This window comes from Anoplopoma fimbria, chromosome 17, assembly GCF_027596085.1.
Source record: "Anoplopoma fimbria isolate UVic2021 breed Golden Eagle Sablefish chromosome 17, Afim_UVic_2022, whole genome shotgun sequence".
Taxonomy (NCBI): domain Eukaryota; kingdom Metazoa; phylum Chordata; class Actinopteri; order Perciformes; family Anoplopomatidae; genus Anoplopoma; species Anoplopoma fimbria.
In genome coordinates this window covers 16022926-16043624 of record NC_072465.1, presented here as the reverse complement: position 1 = coordinate 16043624, position 20699 = coordinate 16022926, and the positions used below count along the sequence as shown (strand labels likewise).

Below are 20699 nucleotides of genomic sequence, written 5' to 3'. Positions count from 1 at the left end.
AGTTGCAGTAATAAACGCTGTATCCAAACTGCACTGTGTCTCTAAAGAAATATGAGAAGAGCTGATCAAGTAGGGAGCCAAAGAGTCAAACATCATACTCAACATAAACCGCTAATTCAGTCTTAATAGTACTGCGGGATGTATATGTGCTTGTTTTTTTTTATATAAACTAATAAACACCTGATACTTTTGTAGGGAATAAACTGTAAAAAAAGAAATAACATCACATGCATTTTGTCATTACTTTGTAATTATTTACTCTGTGATAAATTGGCCATCACTTATTAGAACAGATATAATAACGTATCCTGTGTTTTAATGAGTTTATTATTTAGCTGATGTCTTGTGTGGTTATAATGCTGTGCTTTCTGACTGAAGTAGAAATGTTCATTGGATATAGCTAAATGTTGGTCAGTGGGAAATCCAGGATGATGCTGGGATGTTCCTGTGTAAAAAGGAGCTGATGTTGACTAAAACATTCTTAAAGCAAATATGTTTTCAACTGTAGCATCTTGCAGGCCAAATATTTTTTTTCTGAGGGAATTGTACTGTGTATTCATTTATCTGACACACAAACAGGTGTTATTCATCTAACAGGTGCTTCTCTCCTGTTTCCTCAGATCTGACTTTGATGTGTTCCACACATTAAGGAATGAAATAAGTCCCCCATGTGCAGTTCAGAGGGTCAGAACAGTCTCACTTCAGCGCTCCCCTGTTAAGGACCCTCTGGTGGCCACAGCGCCGATTCACAGGTCATGTACGGCAGTTCCAGAGCTGTAGGCCATATAGAGAGCAGCCCCGCACGGTCCCCGCGCCTGCCAAGGTCCCCAGACTGGGCCATCGGAGGGCCAACAGCGGGGGCGGGGGCGGTGGGGGGGGAAGACGCTCTCCATGGAGAACATCCAGTCACTCAACGCTGCCTATGCTACTTCGGGGCCCATGTACTTGAGCGACCACGAGGGCGTCGGCTCCACTGCCACCTACCCAAAAGGCACCATGACTCTGGGTCGCGCCACCAGCCGGGCCATGTACGGGGGCCGCGTCACAGCCATGGGCAGCAGTCCGAACATCGCTTCAGTGGGGCTTCCCCATGGTGACCTCCTGTCTTACAGTGACCTGGGCTCCCTCTCCATGCTACACCACCACCACCACCACCAGGGGGTGCCTTCTGCACTGCTGAGGCAGGCGGTGCGGGGCAGTGGTGGGGAGCTGCTGGAGATGCAGGTCCAGCTCAGGGACATGCATAGGGAGAACGAGCTGCTGCGCCGGGAGCTTGACCTGAAGGACAGTAAGTTGGGATCTTCCACAAACAGCATCAAAAGCTTCTGGAGTCCCGAGCTGAAGAAGGAGAGGATAATGAGGAAAGAAGAGGCGGCTCGCACATCAATCCTTAAAGAGCAGATGAGAGTCACTCATGAGGAGAACCAGGTGAGACCAGCCCTCTAAACAGTCATAACCCATTCGTTACTGCAGTGAATTTCAGTTTGCTACTCTGCTGTCTCTCTCGTGTCTTCTTTGATCTGTGTGTCTCTGCTTTCACCATTCTCTTCTCTGCAATAGACCACTGTCATTCCTCAGCCTGGGAGTTCAAGAGATTTATGGCAGTCAGTCATGTTTTCAGTACTTGTTGAAACCTTTCTGGAAAGAGTTCTTTGTGCACATAAATATTTAACACGCACTTTCCGTGCATAGTTCTCCAGTACAGAATCAATGACAGAGAGCGCACTCGAGCCAAACACAAAACCCTTTAATCTAGTTTTGTATAATCTAGTTTTTGAAACACAAGCATCGTGGCTTGTATGAAATCATTTTATAATCCATAATTTTGACAATGAAAACCTGCTTTTAGTTGTTTATTAATTCAGTAAAAAGAACAATGATACTGCCAACAAGTGAATTGTAATTTATTTATGCAATCTGGCCACAAAGTTCATTTTAGTTTGTTTTCAAAGGTTTTTATCAGATTGGCATTAGTGTGACATGTCAAATGATTTTTTTGCTTGCTTCAATGTGGGGGTGTAGTCATGGCCCAGTTAAATCAGTAACTGACGAGAGTAGGCACAAGGCCCAGAGACACATGTCAAGGATGCTTAAACACACTTTGTCTTAATCTATCTCTCTCTTCCCATTTATACTCTCTTTCGTTTACTTACTCTGACTTTGATCATCTCTCTCTGTCTACCTCTGTTAATCCGGCCCTCAACATCTTCAAGTACACTACAGTCTGTTTTTCACCAGAAAAAAAGGTCCTAACAATGAAAATAATGCATATAAAAAATCTGCCGTTCATCACTTGCTGCACTTGCTTTCAGTATGAGAAAATAGGTCTCTGTTCTCAGACAGAACCTTGGCTTACTTTGATTATTCAGCTGAAAGGAAAAGTGCAGCACACACTGAGGTACATTGTTGAATAGGTCAGCATATTGCTTGACTGACTAGATTGAGCTCTACAGCGTTTTGTTTTTTTCGGCCTGTTCCGTGGCATGATGCAGCTGATTGTACCACGCTTCCAGCAACGTAAAGGCCAAGTCTTGCCGTCAGTATCTGGTCTTTGTGCCAGTCTGTCTGCGTGATGCTGTCAGACTATGAGCCGCCAGTTGAGTGGGCCACTCATTACTCAACACTGTCTCTCCACCCTTCAAGGTCACAGCAGGTTACTTTTAGTGCGACCATGAACAGAGACCCGTCGGTCTTTGTGCATGTCTGCTTGTATTCTTGTGTATGAACATTCTATTTTCAAATTCGTTTGTGGCTTGCCTGATTTGACTGGAGGTTAAAGAGGCTGCAGTTTGCCAGCTCATCCTTGAAGCAGCCCCATGCTGCTAAAGGGAAGGATGTCGAGCTCTCTGCCTCACAGTTTTAGCTGCCGGTGATCCCTAGAGGGGAGCCGGTTGTACTTTGATTCTTTTATATCTTTATGATTCATGAAAATGTGCAGGGACAGTGTTTGAGAGGAGAATGTTCCTGTTCGAGATAAACCAGCACTGCCACTGACAGGGCCTGAGCCATTTATCATTTCATTTATCCCTTATGTTCAGTGTGGTTTAAATACTCAATGGGAATCCTTGTATATATTTTTTAGCTTTGGCGTCATACACTGTAGAAGCTGAATGTGTCCAGCAGAGTATAAAAGCTGTACAGTGTGGGCTTTCATGGCTTTTGTGCTCGATACAAAGAGATTTTTTTTTTTCTATACTCAGCCTTGTCCATCACAGTATGCTCTGACTCTGCACTGAATGATATGCAAGTCCCTCCTGGTTGGGTTCATTAATAAAGTATGTCGGCTAATAAAAGGCAGATGTGCCTTGTTACTATAATTGGTCTTTTCTATCTTGATATCTGGGCTGTGATGCGTTCTTACGTAAGTGTGTGTATACTTAACGGTGGGATGGATTGAGATGCAGACTGAGGAGCAAATTGCCTCATTAATAATAGGAGTAATTTCAGGCCAATCATTACATCCGTCTTATGGCACCCTTTACAATGGCATCAGGTGCCTCAGGCTTCTATTAGCTTGAGCAAATACCATGCATTATTCATTTTGTGAAGAATAATATTTGAGAATGTGTGCTTCTTTTGAACATATCTTAGGAAAACAAGGACAACCATGTATGCATTTGTTTGCCTTTCATTTGTTTTGTAGAGCACTCACTCCACTCTGAGTGAAATACCAACCGTAGCCTGCAGAGCTTTAATCAAGCCGGTCGATGGTCATGATTAGAGGGAGTGATTAGCTCCGGACTGTTTTGTGAGGCACATTTTTAATGTACTACGCAAATGGATCAGCCTGCTATAACACTGATCCATTTGACTTGGAATTCAGCAGAATGTTCTGTCGTGCTGAAGCTGGAGAAGAGCTGCTGGAGGCAAGTGTGTGAGCTAGAGCGGACCATATCTGACTGAGTCATGACCACTGCTGCTCAGCCACCCAGTCAGCCTTCATCAACGCAATCCCCAAAATGGAGGCTGAGCTTCCCACGTCCCACAACTCTATCTGTGCATAGATACCTTGCCTCAGAGTCAAACATGACATCTTTTTTTTTTTTTTTTCTATCCCTTACTGTGAGCTAGCGATTGGTACGTGCAACTGAGCACTAAAAGTGTGAACATGTGATCAGGGTGGGGCTGTTTTGTCTCAGCAAAGTGTTATGGGTTGGGTCTATTTTGACCACATTGTGAATAAATGTGCATGTGTAGGTGCATGTGGATGCACATACCTTATTTGTATATGTGGGTAGCGTACAGTCTGTGATGTGCATGTGGACGGGGATGTTTGCATTTGTGATAAGAGGCTTCTCCTCTTTGTACTTCCCTTTGTACTCCCTCTGTACAGCTGGTGGTGTTTGCAGAGGATTAGTCATCGATACCAGTTTTTTTGTGGGAGAGGTATTATAGTGGCAATTAATTGTTTGCACTATGGTTCACATGTATGGTGGTGCAGCAGGTGTGCAGCCTAAACAGTATGTGTTAATATTTAGCTCTCTTCATTTGGTTGGCAAACAAGCTTGCAGTAGTCACATTGATGAGCGAAGGTATTGATCTTTGTGGCGATGTCATGACATCGGGAGCTCAAGTGAGAAAGTGATATGTGAAAGTCTAAAGAGATCATGGATACTTCCTGTGGTAACCCCCACGTGGGAGCACATAAGATGGCTGCTGCTTCATCCAGAGGACAGGAAGGTGATGAAAAGAGGAGTCTTAACATTTACAGCAGGAAAACTTTCACAGATTGCAATGCCGGTGAGATTAAGCTGGGGGTGGAGGACGGAAGAACAAAGCAAAGGGAATAAGACGTGTTACAGTTCTGCTGTGACTTCGTCTCCAGAACAAAACTGTCCATCTTAACAAGTAAAGTGAGAATCCAGGAATAAAGACGTAGTCTCCTTTGAATCAGAAAAACAGAATTGGAAAGCACAATTAATTTGACTTTTTTCAGCTGACATTTTACTGTTTTTTATGGGCGACTGTGGCTCAGGAGGTGGTCCAATAAGAGTCATCTAACTAATTGCAGGGTTGGCAGTTTAATCCCCGTCTCCTCAAGTCCACATGTCGACGATGCGTCAAAGCTAGATTTTACTGCTCTTTGACATCTTACAGGCAAAAATTAACAAATTAGACAGGCAAACTGTAAGATTTGTATGTTTTGTAACAAGTAGACAAGCTATGTAGGAATGATGGATAAAAGAAATGATTGTGAAACCAAAGTGTTCTAAGAAAAAGAGTACCTGTTACTGAAGGCTTAATATGTATTGTGTGTCTGTGTGTCTTTATGTCTATATCTCTATCTGATGTTAGCAGTATCAAATTCCACATAAATGTATGTAGCAGCTAATTCAGGATCATTGTACTTGTTGTACTTTGTCTCACTTTGGGGTGCCCACTGTGACACGCTTTCATAAACTCAAATAGGAAAAAAAAGGATGATTGAACCAAAGGGTGTTTACCCCAAACGTTATTTTGAATCCACACTTGCGTGATAATGGTTTTGTAATTGGAAAGGCGTTGATTTATGAACATGGCTGTAGATAAAAGTCGGCCTTTATATCTTTTTGAATGGTTCATTGATTGCCTGCACTGGTAGGCTGGCTGTCTGGTTCTCATGCAAAATTTCTGTGAAATTATACAGCCTCACTTTATCATTACCCAGAGGCTTTGTATCACTGAGTAGTTTTATCATACATATTTATTTTATCAGTGTGAAGTGAAATATTAAATACATAGTATTAAATCACATAGCTGTAATTCATAGAACATAAGCCTAACAGATGTTTGTGTGTGTGTGTGTGTGTGTGTGTGTGTGTGTGTGTGTGTGTGTGTGTGTGTGTGTGTGTGTGTGTGTGTGTGTGTGTGTGTGTGTGTGTGTGTGTGTGTGTGTGTATTGTCCTCTTATAGCTGATGACATAAAGGGTTGATCTACCTCTTCTGTAATGCTGTTGGATTTTCGGGAATAAAAATATACAGTGTTTATTTGCATCCTGAATAGTCACTCTGCAGCTATTCGGCTATTCCCAGCCAAATTGAATGTGCTAATTAATTTAGCAATAGTTAGCTACTCGAAAGGCTTTTTGCCAGAAAGATCTATAGTAGTAGTTGTTGTACACTTAGTTGACTTATTATTTTCAGTTTGTTTAAAACTACCCGGTGAGGTTTAGGCCTACAGTAGACAACATATACACATACAGCATCTAATGTGACTCTGGGCCGGGTCATGATAGCATTGTTGGGACATATGTGTGCTTGTCTCTGCCATGTTAATGTATACACCCAGGTGTAAAAACTCACAAAATAGATCAAAATGACTGCTACAGAACCATAGATATTGTCTTTTTTATGCCAATGTGTTCTTCTTGTCAAATTTTGCCGCCTATGATACCCACAATGCAGTTCTCATCAGTGTGTTATGCTAGATGTACCTAATGAAACCAGCCTTTATGTGTAAAGTGAGTGGAGTTACCATTTTGAAGAAAAATGATACCTTCTCTTAGATCTGTATACTCAAAGTTCTTAGTACTTGAGTCTGCCTTCAGACTACCTCCCTTTTAGCTGAGTGGAGATGAATAAATGCCACATCCGCTGGCATGGCTGTGGGTGTAATTCTATATTGTCAGACATCACGACGTACACCATTGAGATTAGGGATGCAGTGAGCAGTAGGTTTCTCTGACTCAGCGCCTCGGAGCTGTCCATCTGTCGGATACAAACACCCACACTCTCTTAACACACACACATATGCAGGATACATCCACCTCATACAGCTGCTCGTGCCTGTGCAGCCTGGTAAAAGACTGGAATGTCACCAGCTGAAGTATCTATCTATGTATCTGAGTTAATGTGTTACATGTCCACCACGTTGGTCCAGACTGAAATACCTCAGCATCACTGGATGGATTGCCAGGAAATTCAATCTAGTTATTCATGGTCACCAGAGGATGAAACCTACTGACTTTGGGGATCTCCAGACTTTCCCTCTAGCGCGACATTTAATGTTTTGAAATAAATTTCTCAACAAGTATTGGATTTATTCTCATAAAATGTGGTAATGACATTAATGATTCCCTCAGGATCATTTGTAGTTACTTTTTTTGTCTTATCGCCATGATCCGGGCAAATTTCTAATTTATATCGATTTTTTTTTTTTTCACCAAACACCTGCAAAATTAATGACATTCCCATCAGCTGCAGCTGTGCTTTGCGTTTGTTGCTAATTAGAAAATATTAGTATGCTTAACTGCTAAACTAATATAGTGAACACTGTTAACATCTGCAAAACATCAGTGTGTTAGCATGCTGAAAGCACTGCTGTGTACAGAACACAGAGCAGCTCACATACCTGTAGACTCTTAGTCATGTTAATTTAACTTTTTATCCACATGATTAACACTACAGTATACCTTGGTATGTGTAATTAACCGGCATGTAAGCACATAGAGCTTTAGCATTTTTTTTTTAAAGAGACTTTGGAGGGAAATTGAAAGAAACCCATTTCTTGTCTATTGCAGCTCTCAGAAGGATTTTGTGTTTCTGCACAAAAGGATTTATGACAGGCAGTTACCCTTGGCTGCCCCATGTGTCACTTAGAAAGGGGAGCATTGTAGCTGAACATCCCTCCTTGACTCTGCGAAAGCTCTGGAAGCTCTTTTTCCAGGATACGCTGCAAAAGAGAAGCCTTCTTTTAAGGCAGGACGACCACTACCAATATCCGCTGAGTCATGACTGATTTACAGGAACTGGGACAGTTTTCTGCTGTAGATGTCGGCAGGACAAACCATACAGTCTTTTTAAACCACCCTGTAATTATGCACTGGATTCACTGGGCTGCCTCCTGCAGTTTAGTTCCAAGACGGCAGGTTATTGATCAGGACAAAGAGAGGGGTATCGATGAGGAAGGGAGAGGGACCAGTGTCAGGGGAGATTAGAGAGAGAGAAGATATGAGGAGAGAGAGAAGGGTTGTTTTAACAGTTTGAATATTAAATGGATTTAGTACAAGAAGGGTAGCAGCAGGCCAATGTTTGCAGGGGCATATTCTCTACGTGATCATAACTCGTGAAGGAAATCAGTAATTTATCATTTTGTTAAATGTGATTACAACAATATTGCATTTTTTTTTTTTACAGTATGTATGATTAAGAAGAGGTATTGTAGGTTTTGTATTTTATATACACTTTCTATATTTTATCATAAGGACTATTCCACATGTATGAGGAAGATAACTGTTGTATTGAAACTTGTTTGTAAATTTAAAAGTGAGGTTTGATGGTGTACAGATCCATTCTTTATAGTAAAAGATATTTCCAAGTGGTGACAGTAGGAATGACAGAAGGTAAATGAACAAGACTACGCTAACTTCTGTTGCCTGACCAAATGGCATTGACTCTCAGAAGGGAGTGTGACCCAAACTGTTGATGATGATGGCAGCAGTCCTGCAGTCAGCAGGAAGACTTCACCAGCTCCTTCTACTAACACAAACACTGCCCCCCGATGGTTTGAAGAGCACATGCTCTCAGTATCCTGTGCAGTCCCGGGGCATTGGAAGAAGGCTATAAGCTGCCGTCCACCCTGTTGGTTTTGTACTGAGGAAGTGAGCCAACAAGATATGTTAGAGTGATAGAAAAACAGATTCAGTTTTGTACTTTGGTATTTGTCCTTGAGTTATGTTCAAGATTTAATGTACTGCTGTTTTATCATACGGTGTTAATAGAATCAATAAATCAGAGCTGCAACTGATGCTTATTTTATTGATAGATTCATCTGCAGCTTGTTGTCTCAATTAATTGTTTGGTCCGTAAATGTCAGATATTCCATCAAAGGCATTTTTAAATGTCTGGTTTTGTCAGACCAGCAATCCAAAACCATAAGATATTCAAAATACGGTTATAAGACAAAAATAAGTTACAAATATTTATGTTTGGGAGCTGTAATCAGAAAATGCATTAAAAGCATTTTGCTTGAAAAATGACTTTAATTATTAATCAGTTCTAATACTAGTGACTAACTATCGAATTAATTGACTATCAAATTAATGTAGTATTTGTTTGTGACCTTTTTGTTTGATTTTTCTTATACACATACACATAAATATAGGAATATACGCAAGTCATAGTCATGAAGCCCAAAGAAAAATGAATGTGACTTGGAAGTTGTTGAAGACAGAATAAAACCGGACCAAACCAAGTTAATATCAATGCCATTTAAAACCTTATTTCATTTTATATCATTTTCCAGAAAAGTAATCTCAACAAGTAATATTTTTCCTGTAGGTATATTGTGAACATCATGTTCTGACTGAGGGCTGAAGGCTGACAACCAGACAGCTGGACAGACTGATGGGTGTCTTCATTTTAAATCTCTGACTGGTTTGTGTTGATCATCCGCTCTGTTTTTACCATACATTTGTTTTTCTGCTCATTCTGCCCGCCATGCTCTGCAGCTGCTGGACGCCAGGAGAACCAAGGTTTGTCCCTATGTTTGCACCACGTGTTGTGTGCACAACATAGAGTCACCTTCAGTGTGGCGTGTATTTTTTACCTGGCAATCCCTTTGCGCCATAACAACCTCCTCTCCTATGAACCTCTGAAAGGAAGTGAACTCCTTTTCCTGTGAACCCTCATATGTTCCCCTATAAACACTGTAAAACGTCCAAGAGTGATAGGTTTGTTCAATTGTGTCAATCCGAATGTGTCTGGTGCTCCTTCCCCCTGCAGTACCACAAACCCTGCAACCTGAGACTGCCTTTAAAGGGGGTTTAACAATCTGCTTGCTCTCCTCTAAATCCTGATTGGGCCATTTTCTGGACATAGATTGATCTCTCTCTGGAGATATCTGCTGGAAGAAAATGTCAACAGGCAAGACCAAGCCTGAGTCAATCTGTGACAGAAACTCGGCCCTTAAATCCAGAACCAACACCCCTGCACAATAAGAAATATAGTAGGCTTAATAGTGTGTGTTTTTATTTTAATTTTATCCTGGACACTCAGAAACAAGGATGCGTTTTTTCAACACATTACTGTGCCTACTCTATAGTGCAAGCATACTATAGGTTCTGTTATAAAGTCTTCTAAAATGTTTGACTCCATGACCACCAACTGTAACGGCTCAATAAAATAACCATATGCATGATGCTCAATTAGCTCTCAGACGCTTTGTCATTATAACCAGATGCCACCTCTGAGATTTGAATCAGACTGTCAGAGACCAAAGACCTCTGCTGCTCTGCAGGGATGCATCGGGGTGGGCCTCAGCTGTGATAAGCATATTAACAACAGTCATTCATTTGGTCCAAAAAGAGCAAGCTACACTAATAAATTCATAGGCTTGACAGCTGTGATTTCTTTCAAGCCTTTATATATATTTTTTAAAACGTCTTACTGTGACTCCAAAGGATTCAGATTTAATTATTGTTCCTGAATGACAAAAATAATCACATCAAGTTAAGCAGTACTATCTTTGTCCAGATCAATTGTTTACAGTCTACTTGATCCTAAAGATTGGTAAGTGATATGTCACCCTGTTTGACCTGCTGTAGCATTTTCCCACAGAACGGCGTGCACAAGCATTTTAGAAATGTGTTTATACGTGTTTACCCTCATGTGTAGTGTTCTTAGTGTTGTAATGAAAAACTTAGCTTTTTGTTTATTCCTGAAATGAGTTTCAATAATTGTAAAGTCTCTCTTTCAGCATCTCCAGATGACTATCCAGGCTCTCCAGGACGAGCTGCGCACACAACGGGACCTGAACCACCTGCTGCAGCAGGAGGGCGGCAACCGCTCCGCCGCCGACCACTACACCACCATCGAGCTGACGGAGGAGAACTTCCGTCGGCTGCAGGCCGAGCATGACAGGCAGGCCAAGGAGCTCTTCTTGCTGAGAAAGACACTTGAGGAGATGGAGCTTAGGATCGAGACCCAGAAGCAGACACTTGGAGCCAGGGACGAGTCCATTAAGAAGCTGCTGGAGATGCTGCAGAGCAAAGGGCTGCCCTCGGGGCCGGGCAGGGTGTCTGAGGAGGAGGAGCAGGAGAGAGCGAGGCGCATCGCTGAGGCAGAGGCCCAGCTTGGACACCTGGAGGTCATTCTGGATCAAAAGGACAAGGAGAACATCCACCTGCGAGAGGTACTCTATGACCAGGGTTGTGTTGGGAATAAGATTAATGAGATTCACTGTACAAGGCTAAAAATTGACAGTTTTTTTTAGTTTATCGTCACTAGAGGGCAGTGCCGAGTCTTTCATAATCAACGTGCTCTGTTCTACAGCTCATATTGTAACATGTCGATTATGTAATGGAGAAAGTAAAAACTGCAGAGCATATTGGTCGCATTTAACATTTTACATGACTTTAAATGCATTTTTTGGTGTTTAAATGTTTCTTTTTCTTTTTATTTAGTTGTATAATCCAGGTTTTAGTAGAGGTAACAATAGATTCTGCTGTTCTGGTGCCTCATGATGTTGTATCTTTTCTAAAAGGAACTTCACAGAAGAAATCACCTGCATCAGGATCCGAGCAAAACCAAGGCCCTGCAGACCATCATAGAGATGAAAGTAAGAACATGACTCATAATATACAGCCTGACTGTAACCACAGAACAAGTCACCATTGGAAAAAAATCTTTAAATTGCCTTAAATCCTCAAAAAAAAGTTAGGATTATTAATATGTAGTTTATTATTTTATCTAGCTACCATTTCTTTTTTTCAGTATGAAGGTTCCTCTTAATATGACTATATACAAACAAACAAGCAAGCTAACCATGATTGGTCTAGCTAAAACCAGATGTTAAAGACAGATGTTTCTTTGTGCATTTGGATCACTGCAGTTTACAGGCCTGGTATTATGTAAACTGCTGCATGTCTAAACAGATCTGGTGTGTGTTCTACTGTATCTATTGTTGGTATTGTGATCAGCAGCAGCTGAGTCAATAGTAAACACACTGACACATCTCTCTATCTGTCTCTCACACACAGACTAAAAGACATAGTGTGTATGTGCTCACAAAGCAGTTGTGTCAACATCAACAATCAATATTGCTGTTCAACATTAAAGCTGTCGTTGCTGGAGAGGTGCAACAGCCTGTCATGCCAAGCTGTATCACACTTGTTTCCTGACAATAATTAACTCTTCAACAACATAGACGGAAGGTCCATCATTTCAGCCTAATTTTGTGCAGATGAGCATTGTTTAAAACAAAGCTTTTGAGATTGAATTCACTTAAAAAATAACAGTGGAACAAGGAAATAAATAATATGTATGTAATGTTTGATTTAACGTCAAAGCTTCAGGGGAAACTTAAGGGACATCTAAATATTGGGACAAACATTCATATTAATTAAAAAATATTTAAGGAGATGGACTGTAGTTCTAGAGACCCCACCCATCACCATCATGTGTGGTTGCCCTCAGTCTAAGCAAATTACATTTGACATACATATTGCATTATTTTAAACCGATGCAGCTGTAACATGCAAATATGATTTTATAATGAATGTCTATTCAGATCGACGCTTGTGCGGCTGAGCTGTACCAGTGTTGTACAGCTGTAGTCTCCACCAGCCTCACTGCAGAGGCCTGACATCACTTCCTCAAAATAAATCATGACATCATCGCTGAGCTGACACAGCCCCTCTCACTCGGCTGAATCGGCACTGTGCAGGCCCCAGCCTTCACCCAACGCGGTCATGTGACATATCTGCTCCGGGATCTTGTTGATTTGCATACAGAGCGAGGGGAAGACCGCCTCCTCCTCCTGGGCTGTGCAGGAAGACCCTGCATCTCTCCCCTCTTCCTCACTCTCTCTGCTGTGTTGGTGCTGATGCTGAAGCACGAATAATCCTCCCTCCCTGTCTCCCCTTCATCCCTCCCGCCCTCTCCTCCTCAGTCACCAGAGACAGTGCACGGTATATAGCCTGCCTGCTGCTACCATGGAAACAGGTGTGGTTGTTTATGACAGCGAGAGGCCAGTATGCTGGGAGATAGATAGGAAGAGAGACACACAGAGGCAGGGAAAGGGAGATAAAGAGCAAGATTTACTGACCAGGTCGATGTACCAGTGATTACATGTGGACGGAATAAAAACTCCCTCCTTTGAAGGTACGGTGTCTTGTATCTATTGCAGCGATGTTAGTTCATTGATGTTCATCTCGTAACACAGAGACAGCGGCAGTGCGAAGTGCATGTACATGTGCAGTGTTCATGCATTAACCCCTCAGACCCTTCGCCGTTAGCACATCGTTCCTCATTATGATACATTTCCCATGTACCTCTGCAGCGGTCTGGGACTGACCCTGCTAACAGCCACAAGTTCATAAGTTCAGAGTCACAAGGAGGAGAGAAGGAGAGACATAAAAAGAGAGAGAGAGACAGGAAGGAACAAGGTTGCTCTGCGCTCTGCTAGCGAGGGGAGATGGACCATGGCTAATCTTAAAGACGTTGTATTATTTATTTAAAAAGCCGTGAAGCTAAAGCTGCACTCACAGTTGCAGTCCAGAGACTCAATTCTGCATTGATCTGCAAGCAACTACGGCAAAAGCTACGGGTTGTTACTTTTGTTCCTCTCCCTTTGCACATTTCTCTCCAGTCCTGGCTGATCTCTCCGAGCTGGATGTGTGCTCAATATATCCCAATGGTGATTAATCCTCTGAGCGGCGGCAAGGAGCTGGGTAGAAAGCTTCTGATTTCACCGACAGATACTGCAGTTGCTCTCAGCCACATCGAAGAGCGTCTTCCAGCCTCTCTTTATCTCACTACATCTTTCTTTCTCACTCCCTCTGCATTTTGGTCTCTATCTTTTTTTTGTTTCTTTCAGTCTTTCTGTCTGTTCTGGACTGTAGTTCAGTTTCATTTGCAGCATAAAACTGAAAAAAGACATGCCAGTCTGGGTTTTGAGGTGTGTCTCCTCTGCATGTTTGTGTGCAGGACACCAAAATTGCCTCTCTGGAGCGCAACATTCGAGATCTGGAGGATGAGATTCAAATGCTGAAGGCGAACGGCTTACTGAACACAGAGGACAGAGAAGAGGAGATCAAACAGATGGAGGTCTACAAGAACCACTCTAAGTTTATGAAGAGCAAGGTAGATACCGTCCAAACTATGCATGAAATAATGATCCTGCGAAAAATGTGGCTGAAAAACAAACATGATTGAGTCGTTCAGGATACAGATAAAGCTTTGCACTGAGGAGAACGCTAAATCAAGCTAAAACGTCTCTGCTTTAGCATTTGGTGTCATCAGCAAAGTGCCCTGTTGGCTTTCTGAGAGATGCTTCTCTGCCAGTTTTTTTTAAATTTCTTTTTCTAAAGAGATCAATGTCAAGAATACCAAAAAAGGCTTAATCAGCAAATGCATGCTGTGGCATAATGAAATACTTAACTTTTCTTCCTTACGTACGTATAAAAGCTGGTTACTTTATTATTACGCTGCCAACAGACAATTGTGAACATTATGTTCAAAAAATGAGGTGCACGCCTGCCCAGTGATAGAATTGTTTTTATTATACAGACTTAACCGGCTTTAGTTTGAGTGTTTTTATCAGCCCACTCCCCATGAAAACATGATGACTTGTGTTTCGTTAGTTAGAGCTACAGTGTCACCACACCAGCAGAGCTACCTGAAATCTGTGATCCTATCAAGGTGCATGTGTCCGCCGTTCTCTGAGGCTCATATGTCTCTCCGGAGCTTGACTCTGTGTTTACATACCGCTCCTCACATTAGGCGTGGACCAGCCACAGTTTTGTTTTTCTATTTTTAGACTTCTTTTCATCAATCATGAATAGAGATGATGTATAATAAATGATGAATGCAGGGGAGTCAGTCCCAAATGCATTTTTAATGAGAGAATGCGTTGATGAAAATAGTGCCACAGCCGTACCGACTAGCCTGCTGTTTGGGTAAAAAGAGGTTTCCCACACATTGTCGAACACACACACACACACACGCACACACCCACCCCGTGATGGTATAACATTATAATGCTCATGTAAATGGTTGTTTCACATGTCTGTAGATTGACCAGCTGAAGCAGGAATTGTCAAAGAAGGAGTCAGAGCTGCTGGCTCTGCAGACGAAACTAGAGACCCTCAACAACCAGAACTCAGACTGCAAACAGCATATCGAGGTGCTCAAAGAGTCTCTCACTGCCAAGGAGCAACGTGCTGCCATCCTGCAAACAGAGGTAATGGGGGAAAAAACTAAGTTGTTTATTCACATACAGTAAATCAACTTAATAATACTCTCCCTCACAAACATTTTCATACTCCAAGCCAAACTGAGCAAGTAATAGGCTTGGCCTGAGCCTGAGGCTTAAAACGGCAAATCATATCAGCAATTGATTTACTTTGGGACTAACTAACTGACTCAGGGCACCACCAAAAAACGTAATGCACAGTTTACTGTCCCAGCACATCTAATAAACATTGAATACATCAAATAGCTGCTCGAATAAATAAATGACTGTGCAAGCATTACGGTAACTGTAATGCACAAACTGAAGATCATCAACACACTAATAAATACCTGCTCAGCTCCTGTGTTCCTTTGCAATTGCATTTAGATTCAATTTTATACTTAAGAGTTTCTTTGATTGTAAAACTCACTGCTAGGGCTGCCCCTCTTAGTCTATTAGTGGACGAATCTGATGTTTAGGTCTCAGATGACCAAGATTTCTTTAGTTGATTAGTCTTTTTTATGCTTTTTTGTGCCAAATAACTTTTTTTGAAGGAACTAAGGTGGTGCACATCGCTGGTTAACACAAGATTTAAAGTAATGCTTTTGTGTGATTCTTTTTGTGGAGAAACTACTTTTTTACTCCGTTCATTAAATCAACCAATCAATAAGTCGACAAAATCGCATGAGTGTTAGTCGACTAAGTGTTTCTTTGGTCGAGGACAGCCCTACTCACTACAGTGTGTGTTTTTTGGCTGCGTTTTGCTTCAGGTTGATGCTCTACGTCTGCGTCTCGAGGAGAAAGAGTCTTTCCTGAACAAGAAAACCAAGCAGCTGCAGGACTTGACGGAGGAGAAGGGAACTCTCGCCGGAGAGATCAGGGACATGAAGGACATGCTTGAGGTCAAAGAAAGAAAGATCAATGTCCTGCAGAAGAAGGTGGGAATCAGAGTTGAAGAAAACCTCACCATTTAGGGTGTGAAAATACCAACTGAGGAAAATATTGAAATAATTCTCCAAACCATTCACTAACCTAGTTTTTGTTACATTATTAATCGGTTACACCGAACTGTGGTGAGTAGCCGTTGTACTCCAGATGTACTTTGAAATGAACGATGAGCGTAGCGGGTTGTTTCGTCAGACTCCTGTGTCCTGGACTAAACCAGTCACTCTGTGAAAATACAGAGCAGAGTGGTTACTCTCTCCATTTAGAGTGAGATAGTCTCTGTTGCTCTCAGGGGGAAAGTGTCCATAGAAAGACAAGCTAGAAGATATTTCTGCCTCACTGACTCTAGTATGTGTGTGCTATAAATACCCACAGAGTGTTACTCCCTCTCTCACCCTGACCTGCTCACCCATTCCCTTTGCTTCTTTTTCTTTGCTCTCTTGTTCTATCACACTTCCTCTCCCTCAGCCATCCACTTTTATCTCTCCTGATTTCTAAATCTTTTTTTTCTCCTGAAAGTCGTTGATGATTAGGTTTAGTTTCTCTGCTGTGTCAATAACATAATATAAAATATTAAATCTGTGCACATTTTTAGTGTCTTTAAATAGTTGTGTTTTTACATTAGTTTAATGCAGAATTCCTACTTTTTCCAAGATGGCAGCTTGATTTACATTCTCTTCTACTCTTAAAGATTATACTTATCAAACTCTTTTTAAAGGCTGGCAGTTTTTGATGTTTTTCTTGAAATGTAAAAATGCTTCGTTGTAAAGCCCCAGCACATTTAAAACTTTGAACATGACGGTGTCTGTAGTGGGTATTAATCATCAAAGACTTCAGTAATCTCCGAGTCCAGCTATTACACCAACTTGAAATACTTCTCTGGTTTTGAGATCATGCTATTTACCTCTGCTTCTCTACTCTTTTCTTTCCCGTGTGCCACCACCATCCTCCCGCTCTCCTCCTCCTCGCTGTGTCAGATTGAGAACCTGCAGGAGCAGCTGCGGGACAAAGACAAGCAGCTGGGGAACTTAAAGGACAGGGTCAAGTCTCTGCAGACCGACTCCAGTAACACAGACACTGCCCTGGCCACCCTGGAGGAGGCGCTGTCAGAGAAGGTATAGTTCTGCACTGTAGCATTAGGATTAGGATGCAATGAGTGTTCAAGGTCACATCGTCATGTGAACAGCAGTTGGTGTCTGTCCCACTGACTGGAGTTGGGTTTAACTTTAGGGCATGTATCTATGGAGCTGCTAAAAATAAAAAATTTGGGTCTTAAAGAAAAAGTCAGACATTTTGGGAATACACTTTTTTGCATTAAAACTTTCAAAACTGTAGAGTAAATATAAAGCTACCACCAGCAGAGACTCCAGGAAGTTGCTGCTCCAGACCAAGAAATAGTCCGGCACATAACGGCGAATTGATGTTTGTCAGTTTTTGTACCGATCAGACAAACAAGATAGAATGTATAAATTTGTGAGATTCATAGTTTTTATGATAGCTGTATGCTAATCTAGGTTAGCTGGCTGCAGGTGGTAGCTTCATACTAGCATGACTGGTATCACTCCTCTCCTCCAAATAACGTCAAGAAAGCAAATAAGCGTTTTTACCAAACTTTTCCTTTAAATCAAAGATTAAAGTAATGACCCTTCACGTTTACGCCTACTCACAAATTTAAGCTTTTTGTTTATGACATTTCACACAACTTAAAGGTGCCACTTGAGAGGCTGCTCTGAAAGCTTACTCTTACACTTTAGTCTTCAGTCGCTTGACTAATGTGTCTTATTGCTCACACACGGCCAAGACTCTTCAAACTCCTAAATTGTCTCTTTAGAACATTCTGAAGTTTAATTGCCATTATTATTTTTTGTATGTGTGTGCGTTAGGAGAGGATTATAGAGCGTTTAAAGGACCAAAGGGAGAGGGAAGACAGAGAACGTCTGGAAGAAGTGGAGTCGTATAAGAAAGACAACAAGGATCTGAAGGAAAAGGTCAACACCCTGCAGATAGAATTAACAGAGAAAGAGGTCAGTGAGTATGCATGGTGTAAAGACATTTGTGTCCACATGGCTGCATATTGTACACATGCTGTGCCTTATGTCTCTCTAATCTACTGTTCTGTACAATATATTCTGTCAGCAGGTCTGTATATGACATTTAAGCTGTGGCGCTTTGGCCTAGGTAGACCTGGTTTAAACCTGTGCTAACTGTCTTTCCACCTGCAGTCCAGTCTCATCGATTTAAAGGAACACGCTTCATCGCTGGCATCCTCCGGCCTTAAGAAGGATTCAAAGCTCAAGTCACTGGAGATCGCCATTGAGCAGAAAAAAGAGGAGTGTAGTAAGTTGGAGACGCAGCTGCAGAAGGTAGGTTTAAGTTTCACAGTGCAGAATCACTCATCAGTCTAATGTGTAGATTTAGAGATTACGAATCAATTGTTTAGTAAAGCTAATCAGTAAACATCACACCACAGCAGTTTATCAGAGCAAACACATTTTCATACAAATTTACAGCCGTTCAGATTACAATTTTACTACAAGGGCCCTGTTGTAGCTGTTCTTGAGTGTTTTTCTATATCCCATAATCTACATCTGAAACTGACATCTAAAGTTACATTTTATGACAACTGCAAATCCACCTGCTCAGGAATACCATGTGATATGATCAAAAGCTCAAGAACAGAAACGACATGGCTGCTGTAGGGTGTTTTTATTTGCCAAATACGTTTTTTCCAAGGTTAGAATTGAACTTTCAGTCTAAAATGTAGAGTTTTTTATTGTTGATGTTTTTATGAGCACTTTAATTTTTCCATTTACTTTGGTGAGGGCACAGGCATTTAACAGGGCAGAGGCATATAGCACAACAAAAACTGAATGCACTCATACAAGGAACACAGACTACATGATTAAAATCCCACATATATCTATTCAAAAATGAAGAGAAAGTGATCTTTGGCTTGGGTATTTAAAATATCTAAAGTTCAACAACAACAACAACAACAAAGAAAACGTACCCACCTACCCGGTAAGCCCTATAACTATACCCATTGGCTGCAGACGGAAAGTACAAATAAATAAAATTGATAAGAAACAGACTAAATTGAAAGCATTGTGAAAACATGTGTTTCAAACATGTAAAATGCAACATTTTTTTCAACTTTGGCTGTGCAGTGGAGAGCCTCTCTGCCCTGAATTAGGCCTTGAGAGATGTCCGTCATTAATTGCACTGAACTTTAGATAAAAACCAAAGCTTCCGTGTCCACTGTGAACAAAATAATTAGCTCACTGTGAGTCCCGGGACCACTTGGAAAAAGAGACTATTAAGTAGTTATAGACTTCACCAATTGTGAATTATTCCTTTTTCTTCTTAGAATTAAAAGAGTTTGGTGTCTTTCCGTTTCCTGCTCATATATTTCTGTAGCTAAGGCCTGACACTGCGTGTTATTTTCATGAAGGTTCATTTTGAATGACTAATCTCAAATTACTCAAGAGAACACACTCTATGTATATATAACAAACCGAAAACTATGAAAACCTGTAATCCCTCATTAAACTAATTCCTGTTCTGTAAATAACACTGTAATCTGGACTGAACCAGAAACGTGAACCGGCCTTATATAAAACATAGTTAATTAGGATAATGGCTACCATCATGCTTTCTCTCCTGTAACGGGCCGCACTGCTTTGATCCAGGGAACCGTCCATTAAATACCCCCCCTCACCTCCTCCTACTCCATAACCCACAGACTGTCCCTGTGTCTGTTCCTCTGCATTTGTCCGTGATGTGTTGCCCTTAAACTGTACCAACATGTGCTGTACTGAGACTATGTTACTGCTCTGTCCAGCATTGTATTGTAACATGTCTGATCCTGCTGTTCTCTCCTCTGGCTCAGACGAAATCCTAACACTTACTCTCCTGCCCCACCCCCTTCCTCAACCCCTCCGTTTGCAATGTAGCAAGCTGAGCAGCTATTCAGTCACATGAACAATCCTGTAAGTCCCTCTCTTGAGCTGTCTGAGGCACATATTGAAAGCATGAGGACCATTGATAACTTATTTGAAATATGCTATATGGTGATCATGCCAGCCCCAATATTAGGTTCTGCTTTCACCCACTGAGCCACCCAGATGCATGTTGGTCATCGCACTGTACTGATATAATGAGCTTTATACTGCACTCAGAGTCCTGTGCAACGTACTCATTCTGCAACTGTTTGTGTTTATAACACATGTGGTGAGACTGGTGCTACATAAGCAGTATTTTAAGTTCACTTTATTTGGTCAGTTGGAATTATACAGTATATCTATTTTTTTATATTCTAATTGTGGCTTTGTACTTGGTTTATTTGTGACTAGTTTGTTTAACCACAATGTGATTTTCTTATTCTTGCACATTAGAGAAAAAAAGGTTCTGCAAACATTTGTCCAATGAAAGAATTTAAAGATAAGGCTAAAGTTGTCAGTCAATAGAACTTTATCATGTTTGAGGGCTGGATATCTAAGAGCCTAAATCCATATCAAGCATACATTTCTTCACAAAGGCTATTTAGATATTGTATGTAATGGAAGTCAAAGGACATGGCCTGATGGGGTTAACTTCCGGTTAA

At 41.4% G+C, this 20699-nt stretch overlaps 1 protein-coding gene across 1 annotated transcript in view; it reads left to right on the top strand.

Moving 5' to 3' along the window:
* Nucleotides 1-755: 755 nt before the first annotated feature.
* The window catches only part of LOC129106302 (ERC protein 2-like), a 29603-nt gene continuing 9659 nt past the window's right edge, over nucleotides 756-20699 (top strand). Inside the window, 11 exon segments of the mRNA XM_054617686.1 lie at nucleotides 756-822; nucleotides 825-871; nucleotides 874-1428; nucleotides 10676-11110; nucleotides 11462-11536; nucleotides 13906-14061; nucleotides 14993-15160; nucleotides 15922-16089; nucleotides 17074-17211; nucleotides 17980-18120; nucleotides 18319-18459. Of these exon segments, the coding sequence (XP_054473661.1) occupies nucleotides 756-822; nucleotides 825-871; nucleotides 874-1428; nucleotides 10676-11110; nucleotides 11462-11536; nucleotides 13906-14061; nucleotides 14993-15160; nucleotides 15922-16089; nucleotides 17074-17211; nucleotides 17980-18120; nucleotides 18319-18459 (2091 nt within the window).